Consider the following 25,534-nt stretch of genomic DNA (forward strand, 5'->3'; position numbering starts at 1 on the left):
TCTCAACACACCACTCATTGGCCCATACAACACAGAAAGGCTTACAGCTTTCCTAGAACAGCTCTATGCTCAGCTAGTGCCAGCAGAACAGGGGGAGCCAGTAAGAAACTCACAAGTTTTTGTCATAGTTTGCGATAACGTTGCTTTTCACCACTCTGCAGCTGTCACAGATTGGTTTGCAGCACATCACAGATGTATGGTTTTGTACCTGCCTGCATATTCACCCTTCCTCAACCCAACAGAGGAGTTTTTCTCTGCCTGGAGGTGGAAAGTGTTTGGTCACCACCCACATGACCAAATGTCTCTTTTGGAAGCCATGCGTGCCGGATGTGAGGACACGAGTCCAGAGGACTGCCAGGGATGGATAAGGCACTCCAGAAGGTTCTTCCCCAGGTGCATGGCAAGAGAAAACATTAGATGTGATGTTGAAGAAAACCTGTGGCCTGATGCTAGAGAGAGGCAGGATTAGCCCCTCAATTATTTGTTAGAATTACAGTATGTACTTTTAGTTTCTACCTTTTTTTTCTCATTACTGTAATTCCGTAAATTACTACAGACTATTGAAGCAAACTGCTAATTTTAATTTACCTTAAAGAATTGTTATGTTCTAAAAAATGTAATAAATCATGTGAAAGAATGTCACTCTTTTCTTTGAAGAAAATATTACTTTGTATGAAGTCACTGAAATTGTTCAAACTGTAAAGATGAAAAGTTTGTATTTTCTGTATTGGTGTTTGATGCTAGTGTTTTTACTCTCAGTGTGTTCTGAGTGACAGTGTGTGTTATCTCAGTGAGGGTTGTGCATAGTGTTTGGCTGCACTGAGCGTGTTTTGAGCCATGTGTTAAGAGTTGTGTTGCTTGGAATGAGTGGCAGGTGATGTGAACTGTTTAGCTCAGGTGACTGTTGGTAGTGCAGACTATAGTTAGAGTTTTGCACATGTGACTCCAGTTGTGCCCACTGTCGTTTAGCAATCGAAAAAAACTGTAATAAGAGGCAGATGTCAGCAGGAAAACAAACTCAAATCAAGTAAAAACATGTTTGTTTCGACAGCTAGCTAGAATATTTCAACTACATCATCATTTGCTCTGATCAACTGATAGCCACTCTTTTCCCGATGTCAATCATCTTTTGTCATCTCTAGGCCTAGTAGTTATTGGCACCAACTTGTATTAAAATGTATGATGAGTGAGTGTGTTGTTTTATATAAATGTTGGCATTTTGTCTATAGGGCAGTTACGAAATATGAAAGTCTATAGAATTGTTTTATTTTGAGTACGGTCTGTGCACGTCCTTAACACGCACACACACACACACACACACACACACACGCAGGCACGCGCACGCACGCAAACACACACGCACGCAAACACACACGCGCGCGCGCACGCAAACACACACGCACGCACACACACACACACACACACACACACACACACACACACACACACACACACACACACACACACACACACACACACACACACACACACACACACACACACACACACACACACTGTTTCCCTATACTGCTGCACTATACACTCCAGCTCAACTTCAGGACTTTGTAGCAGGAGTGTTTTCTTTCATTTGGGTTTTCTCTATCCTCTCCCAGGCTCTCTGTTAGCGCTCCTTCTCCTCCGAGGCAAGCCAGGCCAAACACAGAGAGGCTAGCTGCTAGCGTCTCTGGCGTTTGGGAGACGAATGGGTCACGTTGCCCAGAACAAATACACTTACTCTATGTTTACCAAAACATAACACACAACAGGTAGAGAGACCACATACTGACATAGATGTATATAGCTGTATGTAATTGAGTGATGCCCTTGTTGTATCACGGTATACTGTATACAACACTAATACAGTCCTCCTATCTGTGCAGAGAATCTAGTAGACCTATATAGCAGATATCATCACCAGTGTGCAAATATGTCTATTTGTGGCTCAGCACTTAAGTCGGCCTGACATATCTCATGACTCTGGCTGACAGAGAGGATCAGTGCCTGAGCTCTAATTGGTGAGACAATTGACCATTCAATATGGGTCGAAAGCACAGGCGGAAAACCTCATCAAGGCTTAGACGACCCACAATCAGCACAGCCCTGAATTAATATTATATTTATTATGGCCGGCCCAGTATCAATACGTTGTCATTTAATATATTAAGCACTTGGAGGAGTTAGTATTGGGACTGGTGCGCTCTGCAATGTAGCGTGACTTGCAATAAATGACTAAGCCCAGAGGATGACTCGGTTCGCTCCCAGAAGGACCAGCGGGTAATGGGTTTCTGTTTCAGAAGGAGGGAGGGTTTTTTATGGTGTGTTAATTGATTGGCTGTGCGGAGGGACAGGGTCTCTTGAGCACCAAGTCAGGGGTCTCCATGGGACCAATAAAGTTCACTCATGGAAAGAGAAGAGAGAAAGAGAGGAGCTGTGGGTGGAAAAAAAAACAAAGCCCTTGATGTCATAATCACCGTGAGAAAGCTACTGTCACACACAGGCATGCAGGCATGCACACAGATCCACAAGCTCATGGGCACAAACCCACAGTGGCTATATCAGGTAATAATATCTGTGCTATTTTCACTGGGAGCCCATGGATTCTGGGTACAGTATGTGGGTGAGTGAATGAGGCTACTGGGCTTAATGCGGACATGATGCTCAGCTCACGCTGGCAACATTGTGTAGACCTAGGTGAGCTAGAGCAGCACTGTAAAGCTAATGCTGAGAGCAGAGCGCCACTTCCCTCTACTCATTACTCTAATAGGCGATTATTAAAAACAGCAAGTGACCTGGAAAAATCTGATGATGTTTCTCAGCTCAGAGACTTTCATTTGGTAATTACTTTGATACTATTAGCTGATATGGCATAATATCCCCAGGCCGTTACACTGCAGCAGTGGGTGGATTCAACATAAACTACAGCTCAGAGCCCTCAAAGTAACACTAGCTGAATAGCACACTTTATTTTCTCATTATGCTTATTTGCTTTCATGAGCGGCTGGGTCAACGATCTGTTACTCGGTCCAGTTGGCATACGTTGTCCCGTTCCCCAGACCAGACATTTCCACAAAGTTAACAAACCCACTGGCTTATATAATGACTCTATTAGCAATGCCAGGTATAGGTACAGTCAGGGTTGTGTTCATTATGCCACAAACACTTTATAGCGTTTTGCTACGGAAAAGGAAAATTGCCATTTCTTATTTGACAAGTCCAGGTAGTCCCTCCCTGGTTGGATATGTTTTCTTCCATTTGGTGCCTAATGAACAGAACCTGTGTGTAATAGGTGTAACAGGGGTCAGAACTACCTGTGACCTCCAGGGGAACGGTGTCCTGTTCATCGTTGATGCCCACCACCACCTCACAGCGGAACATGCCCGAGTCACTGGAGCGCAGGGCGCTGAGTGCCATGCTGGCGTTGAAACGGTTGTCCTGGTAACCGGGCAGGGTGACACGCCCCTGGAACGCTTTCTTCACCTAAACCACGGAAAGACAGTACAGTTATGAACACAATTAAAACAAAGTTAGGAAAGACAAATGAGACAGCAATGAAAAAGAAAAAGGACATTCCACTCAATGGTTGCTTGTCCAATTATTACAGTTGGCAGCAGAAAAACAGTGAGTGTATTTTTCATTTATATAGAAAGAAGAAAGGATTGTGCAGTAAGTATAGTTACAAGTTAAGTTGAATACACGTATTGGATGGATGGCCAACACACTCTTCATATAAAATTAGGGCTGGCATTGACTTTGTATAATTGTGTAACCGACGATTCTAGATGAAAGCAATTATGAAAATAAAAAATAACCTTCATAAACTGTAAAAAAAATAAAAAAATAAAAAAACATTGGACAAACCTTACCCAAAAGCATCCAAGTAAAAGTAAGCCTGGTTAAATCTAACAGCTGATATAAGGAGAGATGCTCTAGACCCAAACTGTTCAGACCTACACCCATCCTGCCCTGCCTTTCCAAAGTCTTCGAAAGGCAAGTTAACAAACAGATCATTGACCATTTCGAATCCCACTGTGCCTTCTCTGCTGTGCAATCCGGTTTCCGAGCAGGTCACGGGTGCACCACTTCCACGCTCAAGGTTCTAAATGTTATCATAACCGCCACCGATAAAAGACAGTACTATGCAGCCATCTTCATCGACCTGGCCAAGGCTTTCGACTCTGTCAATCACCGTATTCTTATCGGCAGACTCAACAGCCTTGGTTTCTCAAATTACTGTTCAGTGTGTCAAATCGGAGGGCCTGTTGTCCGAACCTCCGGCAGTCTCTATGGGGGTACCACAGGGTTCAATTCTTGGGCCGACCCTTTTCTCTGTATATATCAATGATGTCACTCTTGCTGCTGGTGATTCTGTGATCCACCTCTACGTATACATCTGGCCCTTTGGACACTGTCTTAACAAACCTCCAAACGAGCTTCAACGCCTTACAACACTCTTTTCTTTCTACTGCTCTTAAATGGTAGTAAAACTAAATGCCTGCTCTTCAATTGATTGCTGCCCGCACCCGACCGCCTGACTAGCATCACTACTCTGGATGGTTCTGACTTACAATATGTGTACAACTACAAATACCTAGGTGTCTGGCTAGACTGTGAACTCTCCTTCCAGACTCATATAAAGCATCTCCAATCCAAAATTAAATCTTGAATCAGCTTCCTATTTCGCAACAAAACCTCCTTCACTCATGTTGCCAAACCTACCCTCTTAAAACTGACTATCCTACCGATCCTCGACTTTGGCGATGTCATTTACAAAATTGCATCCAACACTCTACTCAGCTAACTGGATGCAGTCTATCACAGTGCCATCTGTTTAGTCACCAAAGCCCCATATACCATCCACCACTGCGACCTGTATGCTCTTGGCGGCTGGCCCTCGCTACGTATTCGTTGCCAGACCCACTGGCTCCAGGTCATCTATAAGTCTTTGTTAGGTAAAGCCTCGCATTATCTCAGCTCACTGGTCACCATAACAACACCCACCCATAGCACCCGCTCCAGCAGGTATATCTCACTGGTCATCCCCAAAGCCAACACCTCCTTTGGCCGCCTTTCCTTCCAGTTCTCTGCTGCCAATGACTGGAACGAATTGCAAAAATCGCTGAAGTTGGAGACTTACTGTATATCTCCCTTACTAACTTTAAGAATCAGCTATCTGAGCAGCTCACCAATCGCTGCAGCTGTACACAGCCCATCTGTAAATAGCCCATTCAACTACATACCTCATCCCCATATTGTTTTTATTTATTTACTTTTCTGCTCTTTTGCACACCAGTATCTCTACCTGCACATGACCATCTGATCATTTATCACTCCAGTGTTAATCTGCAAAATTGTAATTATTCGCCTACCTCCTCATGCCTTTTGCACACAATGTATATAGACTCTTTTTTTCTTTTTTTCTACTGTGTTATTCACTTGTTTATTGTTTACTCCATGTGTAACTCTGTGTTGTTGTCTGTTCATACTGCTATGCTTTATCTTGGCCAGATCGCAGTTGTAAATTAGAACTTGTTCTCAACTAGCCTACCTGGTTAATTAAATAAAGGTGAAATTAATTAAATAAATAAATGTACTTTTTTTGCTCTTTTGCACACCAGTATTTCTACTAGCACATCATCATCTGCACATCTATCACTCGTGTTAATTTGCTAAATTGTAATTACTTCCCAACTTTGGCCTATTTATTGCCTTACCTCCTTACTCTATTTGCACACACTGTATATACATTTTTGTATTATTATTGACTGTACTTTTGTTTATTCCATGTGTAACTCTGTGTAACTTTTTTGTTGCACTGCTTTGCTTTATCTTGGCCAGGTCGCAGTTGTAAATGAGAACTTGTTCTCAACTGGCCTACTTGGTTAAATAAAGGTGAAATTAAAAAAACATTTTAAAAGGAGAGGAGGCAAAACTAGCCAGTTTTCTAATCAAATCAAATCAAAATGTATTTGTCACATACACATGGTTAGCAGATGTTAATGCGAGTGTAGCAAAATGCTTGTGCTTCTAGTTCCGACAATGCAGTAATAGCCAACGAGTAATCTAGCTAACAATTCCAAAACTACTACCTTATACACACAAGTGTAAAGGGATAAAGAATATGTACATAAAGATATATGAATGAGTGATGGTACAGAGCGGCATAGGCAAGATGCAGTAGATGGTATCGAGTACAGTATATACATATGAGATGAGTATGTAAACAAAGTGGAATAGTTTGAAGTGGCTAGTGATACATGTATTACATTAAGATGCAGTAGATGATATAGAGTACAGTATATACGTATACATATGAGATAAATAATGTAGGGTATGTAAACATTATATTAAGTAGCGTTGTTTAAAGTGGCTAGTGAAATATTTTACATCAATTCCCATCAATTCCCATTATTAAAGTGGCTGGAGTTGAGTCAGTGTGTTGGCAGCAGCCACTCAATGTTAGTGGTGGCTGTTTAACAGTCTGATGGCCTTGAGATAGAAGCTGTTTTTCAGTCTCTCGGTCCCAGCTTTGATGCACCTGTACTGACCTCGCCTTCTGGATGATAGCGGGGTGAACAGGCAGTGGCTCGGGTGGTTGTTGTCCTTGATGATCTTTATGGCCTTCCTGTGACATCGGGTGGTGTAGGTGTCCTGGAGGGCAGGTAGTTTGCCCCCGGTGATGCGTTGTGCAGACCTCACTACCCTCTGGAGAGCCTTACGGTTGTGGGCGGAGCAGTTGCTGTACCAGGCGGTGATACAGCCCGACAGGATGCTCTCGATTGTGCATCTGTAGAAGTTTGAGTGCTTTTGGTGACAAGCCGAATTTCTTCAGCCTCCTGAGGTTGAAGAGGCGCTGCTGCGCCTTCTTCACGATACTATCTGTGTGGGTGGACCAATTCAGTTTGTCTGTGATGTGTACGCCAAGGAACTTAAAACTACCCTCTCCACTACTGTTCCATCGATGTGGATAGGGGGGTGTTCCCTCTGCTGTTTCCTGAAGTCCACAATCATCTCCTTAGTTTTGTTGACGTTGAGTGTGAGGTTATTTTCCTGACACCACACTCTGAGGGCCCTCACCTCCTCCCTGTAGGCCGTCTCGTCGTTGTTGGTAATCAAGCCTACCACTGTTGTGTCGTCCGCAAACTTGATGATTGAGTTGGAGGCGTGCGTGGCCACGCAGTCGTGGGTGAACAGGGAGTACAGGAGAGGGCTCAGAACGCACCCTTGTGGGGCCCCAGTGTTGAGGATCAGCGGGGTGGAGATGTTGTTACCTACCCTCACCACCTGGGGGCGGCCCATCAGGAAGTCCAGTACCCAGTTGCACAGGGCGGGGTCGAGACCCAGGGTCTCGAGCTTGATGACGAGTTTGGAGGGTACTATGGTGTTAAATGCTGAGCTGTAGTCGATGAACAGCATTCTCACATAGGTATTCCTCTTGTCCAGATGGGTTAGGGCAGTGTGCAGTGTGGTTGAGATTGCATCGTCTGTGGACCTATTTGGGCGGTAAGCAAATTGGAGTGGGTCTAGGGTGTCAGGTAGGGTGGAGGTGATATGGTACTTGACTAGTCTCTCAAAGCACTTCATGATGACGGAAGTGAGTGCTACGGGGCGGTAGTCGTTTAGCTCAGTTACCTTAGCTTTCTTGGGAACAGGAACAATGGTGGCCCTCTTGAAGCATGTGGGAACAGCAGACTGGGAAAGGGATCGATTGAATATGTCCGTAAACACACCAGCCAGCTGGTCTGCGCATGCTCTGAGGGTGCGGCTGGGGATGCCTTCTGGGCCTGCAGCCTTGCGAGGGTTAACACGTTTAAATGTTTTACTCACCTCGGCTGCAGTGAAGGAGAGTCCGCATGTTTTGGTTGCGGGCCGTGTCAGTGGCACTGTATTGTCCTCAAAGCGGGCAAAAAAGGAGCAAGGCATCCTGGTCCGTGACTGGGCTGGTTTTCTTTTTGTAATCCGTGATTGACTGTAGACCCTGCCACATACCTCTAGTGTCTGAGCCGTTGAATTGCGATTCTACTTTGTCTCTATACTGATGCTTAGCTTGTTTGATTGCCTTGCGGAGGGAATAGCTACACTGTTTTGTATTCGGTCATGTTTCCGGTCACCTTGCCCTGATTAAAAGCAGTGGTTCGCGCTTTCAGTTTCAAGCGAATGCTGCCATCAATCCACGGTTTCTGGTTTGGGAATGTTTTAATCGTTACTATGGGAACGACATCTTCAACGCACGTTCTAATGAACTCGCTCACCGAATCAGCGTATTCGTCAATGTTGTTGTCTGACGCAATACGAAACATATCCCAGTCCACGTGATGGAAGCACGGCGCCGACAGAGATGGCCGCCTCGCTTCGCGTTCCTAGGAAACTACGCAGTTTTTTGTTTTTTTACGTGTTATTTCTTACATTGGTACCCCAGGTCATCTTAGGTTTCATTACAAACAGTCGAGAAGAACTACTGAATATAAGAGCAGCGTCAACTCACCATCAGTACGACCAAGAATATGACTTTCCTGGAGCGGATCCTGTGTTCTGCCTTTCACCCAGGACAACGGAATGGATCCCAGCCTGAGACCCAAAACAACGACGTCGTAAAAGAGGCAAACGAAGCGGTCTTCTGGTCAGGCTCCGGAGACGGGCACATCGCGCGCCACTCCCTAGCATACTACTCGCCAATGTCCAGTCTCTTGACAACAAGGTTGATGAAATCCGAGCAAGGGTAGTATTCCAGAGGGACATCAGGGACTGTAACGTTCTTTGCTTCACGGAAACATGGCTCACTCGAGAGACGCTATCAGAGTCGGTGCAGCCAGCTGGTTTCTTCACGCATCGCGCCGACAGAAACAAACATCTTTCTGGTAAGAAGAGGGGCGGGGGCGTATGCTTTATGGTTAACGAGACGTGGTGTGGTCACAACAACATACAGGAACTCAAGTCCTTCTGTTCACCTGATTTAGAATTCCTCACAATCAAATGTCGACCGCATTATCTACCAAGGGAATTCTCTTCGATTATAATCACAGCCGTATATATTCCCCCCCAAGCAGACACATCGATGTCTCTGATCGAACTTTATTTGTAGCTGGGGATTTTAACAAGGCTAATCTGAAAACAATACTCCCTAAATTGTATCAGCATATCGATTGCGCAACCAGGGCTGGTAAAACCTTGGATCATTGCTATTCTAACTTCCGCGATGCACATAAGGCCCTCCCCCACCCTCCCTTCGGAAAAGCTGACCACGACTCCATTTTGTTGCTCCCTGCCTACAGACAGAAGCTAAAACAAGAAGCTCCCACTCTGAGGTCTGTTCAACGCTGGTCCGACCAATCTGATTCCACGCTCCAAGTTTCTTGAATGGACGAACAGCTGACTGAAGACAGGACGGCCGAATATTCAAAAAGATGACACGTGCGGTTGAGTCCGTTTACAACGTGCTGAAACTTTGTTGCTCATTGTTTCAGCAAGGTGATATAGCAAACATGCTTAGGTTGCCTTGGCATTTGGCTGACAAATAACAGCCACCCAACATTCCATGACTGTCACAGCGCTATAAAACCACTGAATTCCATTTCGAAATATAAATCAAAACAATGTGACATTTTGTATTTCTTTCCACTTCCTCAATCTTTACCTTGACCACGTTGTCCTTGGCGACCAGGACAGACTGTTCCCTCTGCCGACCGTCGGCACGCCTCTGGCCCCACACCTTGGTCCACTTGATGCGGGGGGGCTCGTGGGTAGGGGTGGGGCGCAGGGTGAAGACACAGGGCAGCAGGACACTGTTGGCCAGCTGCTCCCTCACCATCTGGTGTGTCACCTTCCTCATGTTCACCACTGGGTCTGACCACACAAGGCCTGAAGAGAGAGGAGGAGAAAGGGAGGATATAGAGGGAGAGAGGAAGAGGAAATGGAGAAGAGAGGAGGAAGAGAGAAAGAGGAGATGGAGAGGAAGAAGGAGAGGAGAGGGAGAGGATGATTAGAGGAAAGGAGAGGAAGAGTAGAGGAAAGGAGTGGGAGAAGAGGAGAGGAAAGGAGAGGAGATGATGAGTAGAGGAATGGAGAGGAAGAGCAGAGGAAAGGATGAGTAGAGAAAAGGAGAGAAGAGGAGAGGATTGGGAGAGGGATAGGAGAGGAGAGGAAGAGGATGAGGAGAGGAGATGAGAAGGAAAGATTCCTAGTCAGAATATAGGTCTACAGAGGTATGACAATTGTTTCTGTAAAGTGAAAGTGAAAGAGTGGAAATGGAGGCTAGGAGTATTCCAGCATAATACAGTAGCTTTTCATCAACGTGTTATCAAGATCTAGATCAGCTGAATCAGGTGTGTGTTAGTACTGGGCTGGAAGGGGATCACTGATATACAATACTGTTGCATGCTATTCTCTTTGGCATTGAGAGGGGTGGGGATTGATTCCTTTGAATCTATTGGGAGATGTCATGGTTTCATCCTGTTGCTTGTTCAACAAGTCCCGCTATTCTTAATTGTTGAAACAAGAGGATGGTCCCATTCTTTCTGATTGACTATTGGTCATTGATTTACTGTGCCTTCGGAAAGAATTCAGACCCCTTGACTTTTTCAACACTTTGTTACATGGATTAAATAAATACAAAATCTTCAACAATCTACACACAATACCCCATAATGAAAAAATGAAAACAGTACCAGACGGTGATACAGCCCGACAGGATGCTCTCGATTGTGCATCTGTAGAATGTGATTTTCTGGATTTTTTTTCTCATGTTGTCTGTTACAGTTGAAGTGTACCTATGATGAAAATTACAGGCCTCTCTCATCTTTTTAAGTGGGAGAACTTGCACAATTGGTGACTGACTAAATACTTTTTTGCCCCACTGTATACCTGCTGGAGCGCGTGCTACAGGTGGGTGCTGCTATGGTGACCAGCGAGCTGAGATAAGGGGGGACTTTACCTAGCAGGGTCTTGTAGATGACCTGGAGCCAGTGGGTTTGAGTATGAAGCGAGGGCCAGCCAACGAGAGCGTACAGTTGTGGGTAGTATATGGGGCTTTGGTGACAAAACAGATGGCACTGTGATAGACTGCATCCATTTTATTGAGTAGGGTATTGGAGGCTATTTTGTAAATAACATCGCCGAAGTCGAGGATTGGTAGGATGGTCAGTTTTACAAGGGTATGTTTGGCAGCATGAGTAACTTTGGATTGGAGATGTTTGATGTGAGTCTGGAAGGAGAGTTCACAGTCTAGCCAGACACCTAGGTATTTGTAATTGTCCACATATTCTAAGTCAGAGCCATCCAGTGTAATGAAGTTGGACAGGCAGACAAGTGCAGGCTGCGATCGGTTGAAGAGCATGCATTTAGTTTTACTTGTATTTAAGAGCAATTGGAAGGAGAGTTGTATGGCATTGAAGCTCACCTGGGGGGTTATTAACATAGTGTCCAAAGAGGGGCCAGAAGTATACAGAATGGTGTCGTCTGCGTAGAGGTGGATCAGAGACTCACCAGCAGCAAGAGCGACATCATTGATGTGTACAGAGAAGAGAGTCGGTCCAAGAATTGAACCCTGTGGCACACCCATTGAGATTGTCAGAGATTTGACACACTGAACTCTATCAGAGAAGTAGTTGGTAAACCAGGCGAGGTAATCTTTTGAGAAACCAAGGCTGTCGAGTCTGCCGATGAGGATGTGGTGATTGACGGAGTCGAAAGCCTTGGTCAGGTCAATGAATACGACTGCACAGTATTGTTTCTTATCGATGGCGGTTAAGATATTGTTTAGGACCTTGAGCGTGGCTGAGGTGCACCCATGACCAGCTCTGAAACCAGATTGCATAGCGGAGAAGGTATGGTGGGATTCGAAATGGTCGGTAATCTGTTTGTTGACTTGGCTTTCGAAGACCTTAGAAAGGCAGGGTAGGATAGATATAGGTCTGTAGCCGTTTGGGTCAAGAGTGTCCCCCCCTTTGAAGAGGGGGATGACCCCAGCTGCTTTCCAATCTTTGGGAATCTCAGACGACACGAACGAGAGGTTGAACAGGCTACTAATAGGGGTGGCAACAATTTTGGCAGATCATTTTAGAAATAAAGGGTCCAGATTGTCTAGCCCGGCTGATTTGTAGGGGTCCATATTTTTGCAGCTCTTTCAGAACATCAGCTGACTGGATTAGGGAGAAGGAGAAATGGAGGAGGCTTGGGCGAGTAGCTGTGGGGGATGCAGTGTTGTTGACCGGGGTAGGGGTAGCCAGGTGGAAAGCATGGCCAGCCGTAGAAAAATGCTTATTGAAATTCTCAATTATAGTGGATTTATCGGTGGTGACAGTGTTTCCTATCTTCAGTGCAGTGGGCAGCTGGGAGGAGGTGTTCTTATTCTCCATGGACTTTACAGTGTCCCAGAACTTTTTTGAGTTTGTGTTGCAGGAAGCTAATTTCTGTTTGAAAAAGCTAGCCTTGGCTTTTCTAACTGCTTGTGTATATTGGTTTCTAGCTTCCCTGAAAAGTTGCATATCACGGGGGCTGTTCGATGCTAATGCAGAACGCCATGTGTTGGTTAAGGGCAGTCAGGTCTGGAGAGAACCAAGGGCTATATCTGTTCCTGGTTCTAAATTTCTTGAATGGGGCATGCTTATTTCAGTTGGTGAGGAAGGCATTTAAAAAAAATAACCAGGCATCCTCTACTGATGGGATACAGGTACAAAATACAGTATATAAAATACAATAAATACAGGTATGCCAAGCTTGTAGCGTCATACCCAAGAAGACTTGATGCTGTAATCACTGCCAAAGGTTCAACAAAGTACTGAGTAAAGGGTCTGAATACTTACGCAAAGTTATTAAAATTTTGATAAGTTAGCAAATATTTCAAAAATACTGTTTTTGCTTTGTCATTATGAGGTATTGTGTGTAGATTGATGAGGGACAAAACTACTTAATACATTTTAGAATAAGGCTGTAATGTAACAAAATGTGCAAAAAGTCTGGGGGTCTGAATATTTTCTGAATATTTTCCGTAGGCACTGTATCAGACAATTCCCCCCACACATACAGAGTGAACGCTACAGTACAGATGGGGAGATAAAACTTTTTTCAAAAGCCATCAATCAAACTTTGTATGAAGTGAACAGTTTCATCTGTTCAAACCTGAAAGCCCGTCTCCATGATTGATTTTTGGACCGTTTTCATCATAACAAATGAGGGTTGTCATAAACATTCCACACACACACTCTACAGTCACGTCTATGGACTGTATCTCTATCCGTTCATACAGTTCACCTTATATTATAAATTAGGTTTACATTGGAAGCTATAAAACCCAACTGTTTCTTTTCTATTCACCTCCCTCCCTCCCTCCCTCCCTCCCTCCCTCCCTCCCTCCCTCCCTCCCTCCCTCCCTCCCTCCCTCCCTCCCTCCCTCCAATCATCCCTCCAATCCTCATCCATCCCTTCATCCCTTCACTTCTCCCTCCCTCCCTCTCTCCCTCCCTCCCTCCCCTCCACTCCTCTTCCATCATCCCTTTATCCCTCCACTCCTCCCTCCCTCCCCCTCTCCCTCCCTCCACTCCACTCCTCTTCCATCCATCCCTTCATCCCTCCACTCCTCCTCCCTGCTCCTCCTGAGAGCATTCCTAGCCCAAACACATTAGGTTATGGGGGAGAGTGTTGGGATGAAGGCATCGACAGAATCAGCTGCCAGCGCCTGGAAAGGCCACCAAGGAATACAGGCTGGCACACACACTATCCCCCTGAAAAGCCTCCTTATTATACACACGTTCAATCAGTAACTCACTCGCTGTGGGACATCTCTTAGAAAAGCATGAATTAATAAGAACATTGAGATCTGTCAGATATGCTGTATAGTTTGAGCGGAACAAGGGAAGAAATACACTGACCCCTCTCATTTCTCTCTCATTTGCCCCGGTAGCAGGGGGGAAAGATAGACTGCTAGTGACGTACTGTTATGAATGAGAGAAGGAAGGAAGGAGAGAAAATGGAAAAGGAGAGAGAGAGAGAACTGAAGGCAGCGGCTAATGGTAGGTAGTAGAGGAAATGAGGGGATTGATTTATTTTCATTAGTATCAGTTTCCTCAGCACCTGCATTGTTTCGACTCGCTTAGATTTCATGTAAAGTGCGGCAGAGTGGGTTGTGGCGTTGCCACTGGTGGAGTTTCTCTCATGGCTATCTCCACTGTAATTAACTAGCTGATTGGAAGAGCGATGCATCCCAAGATCATCACAGACTTGGGCTTATCTCTCTCCCTATCCTTCTCTTTCCTTTCTCATTCTTCATTCGACCACCAGCCAGTCACCATCTCCACAGCCACAGACGGCCACTGAAGCTTTTTATTTTTGCCTCTGTTCATCTATTTATTCTTCTGACACAATCAATTTTTCTTTTGTTTTCCTTTTTGAAACCAGGCTTGATGTTTTCGCTCGGCTTCAGCAAGCAATTTAATTTCATTCAGTCTTTGTGACTGCAATTCAATTTTGCCTTGGTTGCCTCATTTTCAATTCCCATTGAATTATACCCGATCCGGAATGGATGAAAGTGCTGTGTGTTTATTACTACACACACACACACACACATATACACACACACATATACACACACACATGCATTTGTGGCAATATTTAATTTCCTGCCTGATAGTTTAATGTGCCAGAGCGCACAGATAGCAGACGAGACATGTGAATAGCTGTCAGTGCTGGTTTACATGCTGTACCCCTGGCTTTCTAAGAGGCTGAGGGCCAGTTGGCGAAGAGCTAAACATCAACACACACAGGGCTCCTCTCCATCTGTCTGTGTGTGACATGCTCAACACCTCGAGAGGCACATGGTGCTGTTTGACTTCCTCACCTAGCTGATCTATTCGAAACCATGTCGCTGGCGCTGCATTCGACAGCATGAAAGGTGATTCATGTTTTAAAAAGGCCTTTTTCTCTCAGCACACTCAAGTGATGCTCCACCTGCCTAAAGAGCTGTGACCTCTGAAGAAAACATGTCCGCCTCTTTTCAAAGAGTGGCATGTAATGGGGCTAGGAAATATCAACACAAGCTCAAAATGGAAACAGAACTTATTGTGAAGTACAACTTTTATACTGCCCACCTTTGTGTGGGGCTGTGTGCTGCAGAAGTGGCTTTAAACCATATCTATTATGAGACAGATTTGATTACCGGTATGTTACGAAGTCAACAAGGTTACAAGGAATTTCCGGACATTTCTGCGTCACTGAAGGCAATTGACCTCATCAGTAGTGTCATTAGGGGCATCCTCTTTTCCCGAGACAGAATGTTCCGGTAGGTACAGTTTCCCTGTGTTACATCTGAGACCGTCCTCTGAGTACAGAAGGTAATGTGTTTCCGTTTTCCAGGGGAAATGTTGTCACTTCTGAACTTGGTTCACATGATAGCCACAGACCAATTTCCTCTTTCCTCAGAGGGGAGAAACGCAGTAAAAAGATGAAGAGGACCATTTGATGCTGGCACTCTGCTCAGAACATGATGGTGAAGATGGCAAAGGGAGGAAGGGAGAAGCAACGGTGTGATTTATAGAAGGGAAATGGTTTAATGTGATTGAAAATCACACGTACAGTATGTATGCGCACGCACGCACACATTTTTCTCCCTACATAAAGTGTCTCTACTCTGGCAGCATAAGAGTCAGAGACGGGAGAACGCTGGTTCTCTTAGGCTCAGTGGAGTGAGTCAGCAGGCCTGATGACACACACACACACACACACACACACACACACATACACACACACTGTTGTTCAGGGGAGGCTATTAGACATCACACTCTTCCCCTTCCTTTCCTCTACCTCCCAAGGTTTACCACGCAAACACACACGCACACAATCACACAGACAAACACACACACACACACAATCACACACACACATGCAGTCCCCAAGGACTATCTCGCTACAATTTCTGGGCCACTTTGCCTGGAGCTGGGTAGAATTTAATATAGCCAAATGTATGCTTAAATTGAGAAGAACTGATAATGCTTCAACTGTATATTCAGGAGGCATGTCAGAATTTGCCAAATCCCTTTCCACTTTCCCCTTGGCCAAAAGCCAGTTTGGTTATCCACACATTACCATTGTGTTAGCTGTGTTCCCACTGCACCTAAACAAATTAGCAGTGAATTAAGCCAAGCTGAAAGCAATATTCACAATATTTTCCCTCTCCTAAATCTCCTTCTGTCAACTTTGTTTGTACAAATGTGTTTATTTGTCTCTCCTCTTCCCTTTACCAGATTGTATTTTCTTTTCTACCTCGACCTCAACAATTTGCGACACGAAATCAAAAGAAATCAATTGCACATACCTTCTTAAAAATCCAAATTACTGTTTAAAGCAGAGGCCCAGGATAAAAAAAATCTCTGTTCCCACATGGTTAAATAATGAATCTAACCAACATGGCCCCATTGCAGTAGATATCAAATCTGCATTTAGATGGAAATGTTATTACATGCACAACCCCCTTGAGACTGCCCTTTGTTTGGAAATCTGCCTATTTTTCATCTGTCTTTTTCCTCTGAATGAGGCCCAATCAGACTGCCTAACCTGCAGAGGAGAGGAGCAAGGGAAGAGGGGGGAGAGAGGTAAAGATGGATTGAGTGGAGAGAGAGCAAGAATGAACGGGAACCCAAAGCAGACAGGGAGAGAGAGACAGTAATGCCAAAAGTGTCTTTCACTGCTTCTGCTAGTCACAGAAGAGGACTTTCTGATCTATACAATTGACAACTTTGTCATCTCATTTTAAGCAGTGGGAAATTATTAACTACAGGTAGAAGTCTTTATCTGCCTCGAGCAGCAATGAGCAGAAGACAGAGAGAGGCTGTTAATGTGTTCTTTCACAGTCGTAAGAACACAATGGCCAACATCTATTTTTCTCTCCCTCTCCACCCAGTCTTACCTGCAATGGGCTTTTCAATGATAAAGGCCCCATTGTTTTCTATTAGCCCATCCACCCGGCTCTGAGATGATCAATCGTGTCCTCTCCTGTCATTGGCTTTGACTAGCGACATGTCAGGTGTTTGTTTTGTCATAAATCAAGACATCTTTTGTCTGAGCTCTCTCTCTCTCTCTCTCTCTCTCTCTCTCTTAGGTGATCTCTTTGTCAGGTGTCAAAATCACAGAAGTGTTTTGCTCAAGAGCAGTTTGTCAAAATGAAAGCGATGCTATAGTTATACCAGGGGTAACTGGAGGGCCATGTTGGAGAGTGGATTTGAAGGGCCACGTTGGAGAGTGGATTTGAAAGGCTATGTTGGAGGGTGGGTATGAAGATGCCTATTTCATGTTACTTCCCATTAACTTTTGTGTGATAGAGGCTGCTGCGAGCCGTCTTTTAGAATACACTAACAAAACGCTTAATCCGTTTTATTTGAAGGCTGTTTCTTTTTAAATAAAAGCCTGGATCTACCTTAAGTATATACAGGGACAAGGCCTTGACCAGGACACAGGCTTCCACATCATGTTCTTCTGAGGAAAGAGAGAACAATAGATAGCCAAAACAGTGGGAGGGAGAGAAGAGAGAGAGCGAGAGAGCAAGAGTGGGAGAGAAAATAGAGACGAAGTGAGAAAAAGAGAGAGACAAGAGAGAGAGAAGTGAAAAATAGAAAGAAATAGAGAGATAAAGAGAGAAGAGGGGGATGTTGAAGCTGTTATACTGCATATGCTAACTCCTCCAAAAATCAGCCCTAATGATAACCATGGCAACAGAGACACCACAAGCTGAGACAGGAGATGGGGTTGTGAGGGGAAACACACATCCTCTCTCTTTCAGTACGGTCGTTCCACCTCAAAACACACATCCTCTCTCTTTCAGTACGGTCGTTCCACCTCAAAACACGCATCCTCTCTCTTTCAGTACGGTCGTTCCACCTCAAAACACACATCCTCTCTTTTTCAGTACAGTCGTTCCACCTCAAAACACACATCCTCTCTCTTTCAGTACGGTCGTTCCACCTCAAAACACACATCCTCTCTCTTTCAGTACGGTCATTCCACCTCAAAACACACAAGAAAGAGGATTTAGACACCCACCATTTCGATCTCTGAAAAATTAAGCTAATTGATTGTACCCAAATTCGCCATTTTAATATATTGGATTCATATAATCGTCAATCAATATAGTACCTTACATCCAATTTGGACCATACTTATTCCTAACAATGAGTAGGAAATGAGGAATCCAATAAAATGATCAAAAGCCACCCACGGACCACCCACACCCTACGCCAAGCCCACCCCAACAACCAGTTTACAGTATATTGGAAAGTTGGCTTTCATCCTATGAAATGTATTCCCTGTGAAACTGGTGATGTTTTTCACCTGAAATTAGACATTGAAGTTGCATTATTTACCATAAATTAGTGTGAATGTACCAGGTTTTTCCCACTAGGTGCCGCTATTACTACTACCTTTTTATAAATTGTGCTAGTCTCCTGTGTTCATTAAACGGATCACAACATTTTCTTTGGGTAGAAAACCAATAGCTATTTCTCATGATTGAAATGCATTGCCTGGTCATCCTCACAATTCAAGCCAATCCTCCATGAAAGCAATTCAGTTTGTCCTTATCTGTGTCCAGGAAACGATCCTTCTGTGTGTGGTTTATTCCCATTCAGAAATGTGTTAGACCATTCCTGGTGAACAAGCAAACCATTAGGCTACTAATGGTTTCAAAGTTATGGTCTCTAATGGTCTTCAATGGTAAACATCATAAACACACTGTATAGTGTTTTGCAATGGTAATGGTATTGGGTTGGGTTTAATGGTAAATGTCACCAATCACACTACATATAGAGATATTTTCAAATCATTTTATTGAAAACATACAAGTGCCATGCAGTGGTTTATAATTGTAGTACTTAATCAGGGTTGTCACACCATTTTAGTCACTAGCCCATTTCTCCATAAAAATTTTGCACTTGTATGAAATGTCATATGAGAATTACACCATAGGGATAGCCAACTCAGAAAGCTGCCATTTGTTGTACTATTGTAGGAAAAGGGTTGAAGCATTAGGTTGCTAAGAGAAAGACAAATTAAACTGCTTTCATAGAGGACTGGCTTTACATGTGAGGATGACCAAACAATGTATTTTCATCATCAGCAAAACCTATTGGTTTACTAGTCCAAGTTGTAAAGAAAATGCTGTGATCCATTAAATAAACACGAGAGACCAGCTAAATGGATCAAAGGCTGTGGCAGTAGCAGGATTAGCGGCATCTATTGGTCAAAACACGGTACTATATAATGCCAGTGACATTACAAGCAAATGTCTCTGAACAGGTGGGGGAAAAAAATCACCAGATTGACAGGAAATACAGTACATAGGACGAGAAGCAATACCGCAGCACCGTACTACTTGTCAAACATAGTGTCTTGTTGGGTTAGGATTGGTTTGGGGTATGGGGGTCTGTGGGTGGCTTTTGACCATTTTATTGTCTTACTGAATGGTAGGAAGAAGTTCGGCTCAAATCGGATGTTAGGTACTATAGTTCTTGAATATTATGTGAATCCTCACAATTTAAAGGGTACATTTGGGTGCAAACAATTAGCTTAATTTTTCAAAGATCAATGACATTTCAACAAAATAATGTGCCAGGAATGCTAGGATGTGCCAGGAATCGTATCTGTTTCTAACTACAGAAATTATTTCAGCACAATCTGAGATGGTGGTATCATGGTTTGCTGAAATGACATGGATTGCCTCAGTAGCTAATGTGGAAGGACCACCAGAGGGCAGGTTGGGCTCACGGATAGTAGCCCAACAAGGCATGGGAGACAAGGTAACCAGAGGCAATTAAGCACAGCTGACGGTACTAATGACATATTCTCCTTCACCTATAAGAGAGAGAATGGAACCAGCAGAGAGAGAGGGGAAAACTATCTCTGGCCACCGAGACAGAGGAGCTATCCAGGAATAACCACTAAAACGGTGACAATCCCGTGACTTTTGTTGTAGTTTAAAGATAATCCTATTGTGTTTCTGTTTCATCTTTAGAGTGACGCCCAATTACTTGGTCCGCTCACATTGGTGGAGAATGCGGGTATTAGGTGGACGAGTGACACAAGGATAAGTGAGTAAATCAAGATTCTTCCAGTAGACCCGGAGGAACCATTCAAGAACGATGGATAACACCCTACTACAACAATTGATCACGGCACAGCAGACAACCATAGAACTCCTGCAACAACAGCTGAGCCGACGAGAAGAACCTAGAGTTAAGCCAAGAGCGGCTGCTCACGCCATCTTACCTCGTCTCTCCAAGGAGGATGATATTGAGGCCTTCCTCATGACCTTCGAAAGGATGGCCACCTTGGAAGAGTGGCCGCCCACAGAATGGGTGAGCGCACTAGCCCCTCTTTTGACCGGGGTGGCTCAGGAAGCCTATTTTGACCTGGATTCCCACGAAGCTGCGGACTAAAAACCGAGATCCTGTCCCGGTACCAGCTGACTGCCAGAGATAGGGCCGTAAAGTTCCATCAATGGACCTATACAGCTGATCAACCCGTCCGTGCCCAGATCTTCGCATGAATACGACTGACGAAACAGTGGCTAGAACCTGGAAAGGGAGTAGGACATGTGATAGAGACACTCGTAGTGGACAAGATATTGAGGGAATTACCCAGTGACTTAAAAAGAGTTGTGGGGCAAGCCAACCCCTTGTCAGCCGACGACATAGCCCAGGCGGTGGAAACATATTGGTCTACAGGGGAGTTGTTAAAAAGTGACAAGGAGGAACGGAAGGAGTCTTCCAATCCCGTACCACGACTCATCCCGGCGCGTCCGCCACCGAAACGTCCAAAACCCCCCCCCGGAGGTGGGAAAAGTCAGCCACCACACAGCAGGGTCAGTGTTATAAATGTCAGTCTCCCGACCATTATGCCCCACAATGTCCTAGCAAGGAGGAGCCCATGGTCACGGAGTCATCACTGCCTACCACCACACATCCCGTTTTGAGGGGGCAGGATCAACACTGTTGGTTAGCAGAGATAGCCCCAGCCCCAGAGATTCCGGTTCGAGTCGAAGGACAAGATGCGGTAGCCATTCTCGACTCGGGAAGTATGGTTACGTTAGTAGAGGAGCAGATGGTGACCTCCGCAGCACTGCTACCAGACAAAGTAGCCGTATCCTGTATCCATGGAGACACCCACTAGGGTGGACCTGGGAATACCTGGCATGAGACAAGACTATTGACAGAATCATGCAGAGATTCTATTGGCCCCGGATAACCCGGGATGTGGCCAGGTATTGTAGGACGTGTGATCAATGTCAACGTACAGCTCCACGGCCACACCTACGTAACCCTTTGATTCCTCTCCCCATCATAGAGACTCCCTTTGAACGCATAGCTATGGACCTCGTAGAACCCCTCCCAAAATCTGCCAGAGGACACGAGTACATCCTAGTGGTTATAGATTATGCTACCAAGTTCCCGGAGGCCATACCCCTGCGTAAAATGTCGTCAAAGGGAATTGCCAAGGAGTTATTCCTGATGTTCTCTCGTGTGGGCCTCCCCAAGACGATCTTAACCGATCAGGGAACCCCGTTCATGTCCCGGTTGATGAAGGACTTGTGTCGGTTATATCAGGTTCAACAGATACGTACAAGCATATTCCACCCTCAAACAGACAGGTTGTGTGAACGCTTGAACAAAACGATTAAAAGCATGTTGAGAAGAGTGGTGTCCCGAGACGGGAAAAACTGGGACATGCTTCTCCCACACTTAATGTTTGCCCTGCGAGAAGTACCCCAGGCATCCACTGGATTCTCTCCATTTGAATTGCTCTATGGCAGACCCTGTCGAGGGATCCTCGACTTAGCCAAAGAGAACCTGGGAGACCCAACCATGCCCCTTTCGATCCACAATAGAACACGTTACCCTTATGAGAGACCGCCTGTCAGCAGTGTGGCCCATAGTCAAGGAGCATATGGAGAAGGCACAAAGGACCCAAAGCCGGGCCTATGATAAGTCCGCGACCCCCCGTGAGTTCACCGTGGGAGAGAAAGTGATGGTGCTCGTGCCCACGGCCGAACATCGCTTGCTGGCGCAGTGGAGGGGGCCCTACGAGGTAGTGAAAAGGGTCTCACCGGTCAATTACCTCATCAAACAACCTGACAGGAGGAAGAAGGTCCAACTCTATCACATAAACCTGTTGAAGACGTACCATGGACGAGAGGAGGAGGTGGCTTTGATGGCCCTGGAGGGCAAAGGAAAAGAGGAGGCTCTACCACAGGTGCGCGGTGGCCAAACTCTCCTACCGGAGCAGTCAAGACAGCTAGACAAGCTGATTATAAACTTCGGTCGAATATTCTCTCCATTCCCAGGACAAACAGATGTCCTGTTCCACCATATCCACACTGAACCCGGCAAGAAGGTGCATATCCGCCCTTACAGGATTCCTGAGGCTCGCCGAGTCATCGCTAAGAAAGAGGTAAGAGAGATGTTGAGAATGGGCGTGATCGAGCCATCGACGAGTGAGTGGTCCAGTCCCATAGTCCTGGTCCCCAAATCCGATGGTAGTATGAGACTCTGCAACAACTTTAGGGGCGTGAATGCCATCTCTACATTCGATGCATATCCCATGCCCCGCATGGATGAACTCTTGGAGCGCTTAGGAAAGGCCAAGTTCATCACCACCCTGGATTTGACGAAGGGATATTGGCAAGTGCCGGTGGCTCCGGAGGATCGCCCAAAGACTGCCTTCGCCACCCCAGAGGGGTTTTTCCAGTATGTGAGGATGCCCTTCGGACTGCATGGTGCCGCTGCAACTTTCCAACGCCTCATGGATGCCATTCTACGGCCACATCAAGAGTATGCAGCGGCGTACATAGACGATGTGGTCATCCACAGTGAGGACTGGGATAGTCACCCCCTGCAATTACAGGCGGTGCTCGTGAGTTTGGAAGCCACAGGGTTGACAGCCAATCCAAATAAATGTTGCCTGGGCCTGTCCGAAGCGGAATACCTGGGGTACACTGTTGGAATGGGAAAATACGCCCACAGGCAGAGAAGACCAGGGCAATTCGTGACTGACCTCGACCCCGGACCAAGCGAGACGTTCAGGCCTTCTTAGGGATAACAGGATATTATTGCCATTTTATCCCGGGATATGCAACCATTGCCAACCCCCCCACTAACCTCATCAAGAAAAACCTGCCAAACCAGGTAGAGTGGAAAGGCGAGACGGAAGAGGCCTTTCAATTGCTAAAAGATGGCCTGTGTTCTGATCCCGTTCTACAGGCTCTGGACTTTTCACAAGAGTTCACTGTGCAGGTTTGCATTAGTTATTGACCATGCGCCCCTCACGTGATTGGCTGGTAAGAGAAACAATAACAACAGAATAGCCAGATGTTTTTTGTCTTTACAACCGTTCTCTTTCCATGTCATCCACAGGGCCGGATCGAGGAACGGGAATGCAGACGCGCTGTCCCGACGCGACCAAGATGGTCCTCCGGTTCGGTCCTGGGGGGGGAAGGTATGTGGAAGGACCACCAGAGGGCAGGCTGGGCTCACGGATAGTAGCCCAACAAGGCATGGGAGACAAGGTAACCAGAGGCAATTAAGCACAGCTGACGGTACTAATGACATATTCTCCTTCACCTATAAGAGAGAGAATGGAACCAGCAGAGAGAGAGGGGAAAACTATCTCTGGAAGATGGCCACCGAGACAGAGGAGCTATCCAGGAATAACCACTAAGACGGTGACAATCCTGTGACTTTTGTTGTAGTTTAAAGATAATCCTATTGTGTTTCTGTTTCATCTGGAGAAGAAGATGTATGTTTTTCCTTGGAAGATTTTCATTGATTATGTTGGAGTGTTTGTGTTGACCAAATGCCCTCAATAGAGAACTGTGTTCAATCAAGAAAACCTACTCCTGACTCGTTTATTCCACCTTCCCGCTTTAGAGTGACGCCCAATTACTTGGTCCGCTCACATTGGTGGAGAATGCGGGTATTAGGTGGACGAGTGACACAAGGATAAGTGAGTGAATCAAAATTCTTCCAGTAGACCAGGAGGAACCATTCAAGAACGATAGATAACGCCTACTACAACAATTGATCACAGCACAGCAGACAACCATAGAACTCCTGCAACAACAGCTGAGCCGACGAGAAGAACCTAGAGTTAAGCCAAGAGCGGCTGCTCACGCCATCTTACCTCGTCTCTCCAAGGAGGATGATACTGAGGCCTTCCTCATAAACACATACAGTACCGTGCCTTCAGAAAGTATTCACACTCCTTGACCTTTTCCCTTTTTCCTCATTTGATTGTGCTACAGCCTGAATTTAACATGGATTACATGTAGATTGTTTTGTCAATGGCCTATACACAACACCCCATAATGTCAAAGTGGAATTATGTTTTTCTGAATTTTTACAAATTAATAAAAACTAAAAAGCTGAAATGTCTTGAGTCAATAAGTATTCAACCCCTGCAACGGCTGTCATATGAAGGAGAAGAGGAGGACCAATGCACAGCGTGGTAAGTGTCCATATTTAATAGAACAAACTAAACACAACCAAATACAAAAATAACAAAGTGAAATAACAAACCGAAACAGTCCCGTGTGGAACACACAGAAAATAATCACCCACAACTCAAAAGTGAAACCAGGCTACCTAAGTATGGTTCTCAATCAGGGACAACGATTGACAGCTGCCTCTGATTGAGAACCATACCAGGCCAAACACAGAATTCCAAATGATAGAAAAAGGAACATAGACTGCCCACCCCAACTCACGCCCTGACCATACTAAAACCAAGACAAAACAAAGGAACTAAGGTCAGAACGTGACAACCCCTTTGTTATGGCAGGCCTAAATACATTCAGTGGTAAAACAAATTGCTTAACAAGTCGCAACGTGCATGGACTTACTCTGTGTGCAATAATAGCGTTTAACGTGATTTTTGAATGACTACCTCTTTGTGGAAAATAAATTAACTTTATGTCTTGAATACAAAGCATTATGTTTGGGGCAAATCCAATACAACACATTACCACTCTTCATATTTTCAAGCATAGTGGTGGTTGCATCATGTTATGGGTATGCTTGTAATCACAGGCAAATCCTAGAGGAAAACCTGGTTCAGTCTGATTTCCACCAGATATTGGGAGATTAATTGACCTTTCAGCAGAACAATAACCTAAAACACAAGGTCAAATCTACACCGAAATTGCTTACCAAGAAGACAGTGATTGTTCCTGAGTGGCCGAGTTACAGTTTTGACTGAAATTTACTTGAAAATCTATGACAAGACCTGAAAATGTTTGTCTAGCAATGATCAACAACTAATTTGACAGAGATTGAAGACTTTTTTAAACAATAAAAGAAGGTGCATCTACAAAGTATTGAATCAGGGGTGTGAACACTTATGTAAATGAGATATTTCTGTATTTAACTTTCAATAAGTGTGCAAAAATGTCTAAAAACATGTTTTAACTTTGTCATTATGGGGTATTGTGTGTAGATGGGTGAGAAAAAAAGTATATTTAATACATTTAAAATTCAGGCTGCAACAAAACAAAATGTGGAATAGGTCG

At 44.9% G+C, this 25,534-nt stretch overlaps 1 protein-coding gene across 1 annotated transcript in view; it reads right to left on the reverse strand.

Moving 5' to 3' along the window:
* Positions 1 to 25,534, reverse strand: part of LOC110532063 (neurocan core protein-like) — a 256,326-nt gene that overhangs the window by 156,304 nt on the left and 74,488 nt on the right. The window contains exons 3-4 of the mRNA XM_036967166.1: positions 9,632 to 9,855; positions 3,309 to 3,477 (exon numbers count right to left, since the gene is read on the reverse strand). Of these exons, the coding sequence (XP_036823061.1) occupies positions 3,309 to 3,477; positions 9,632 to 9,855 (393 nt within the window). The remainder of the gene's footprint in view (positions 1 to 3,308; positions 3,478 to 9,631; positions 9,856 to 25,534) is intronic.

This window comes from Oncorhynchus mykiss, chromosome 1 (assembly GCF_013265735.2).
Source record: "Oncorhynchus mykiss isolate Arlee chromosome 1, USDA_OmykA_1.1, whole genome shotgun sequence".
Taxonomy (NCBI): Eukaryota; Metazoa; Chordata; class Actinopteri; order Salmoniformes; family Salmonidae; genus Oncorhynchus; species Oncorhynchus mykiss.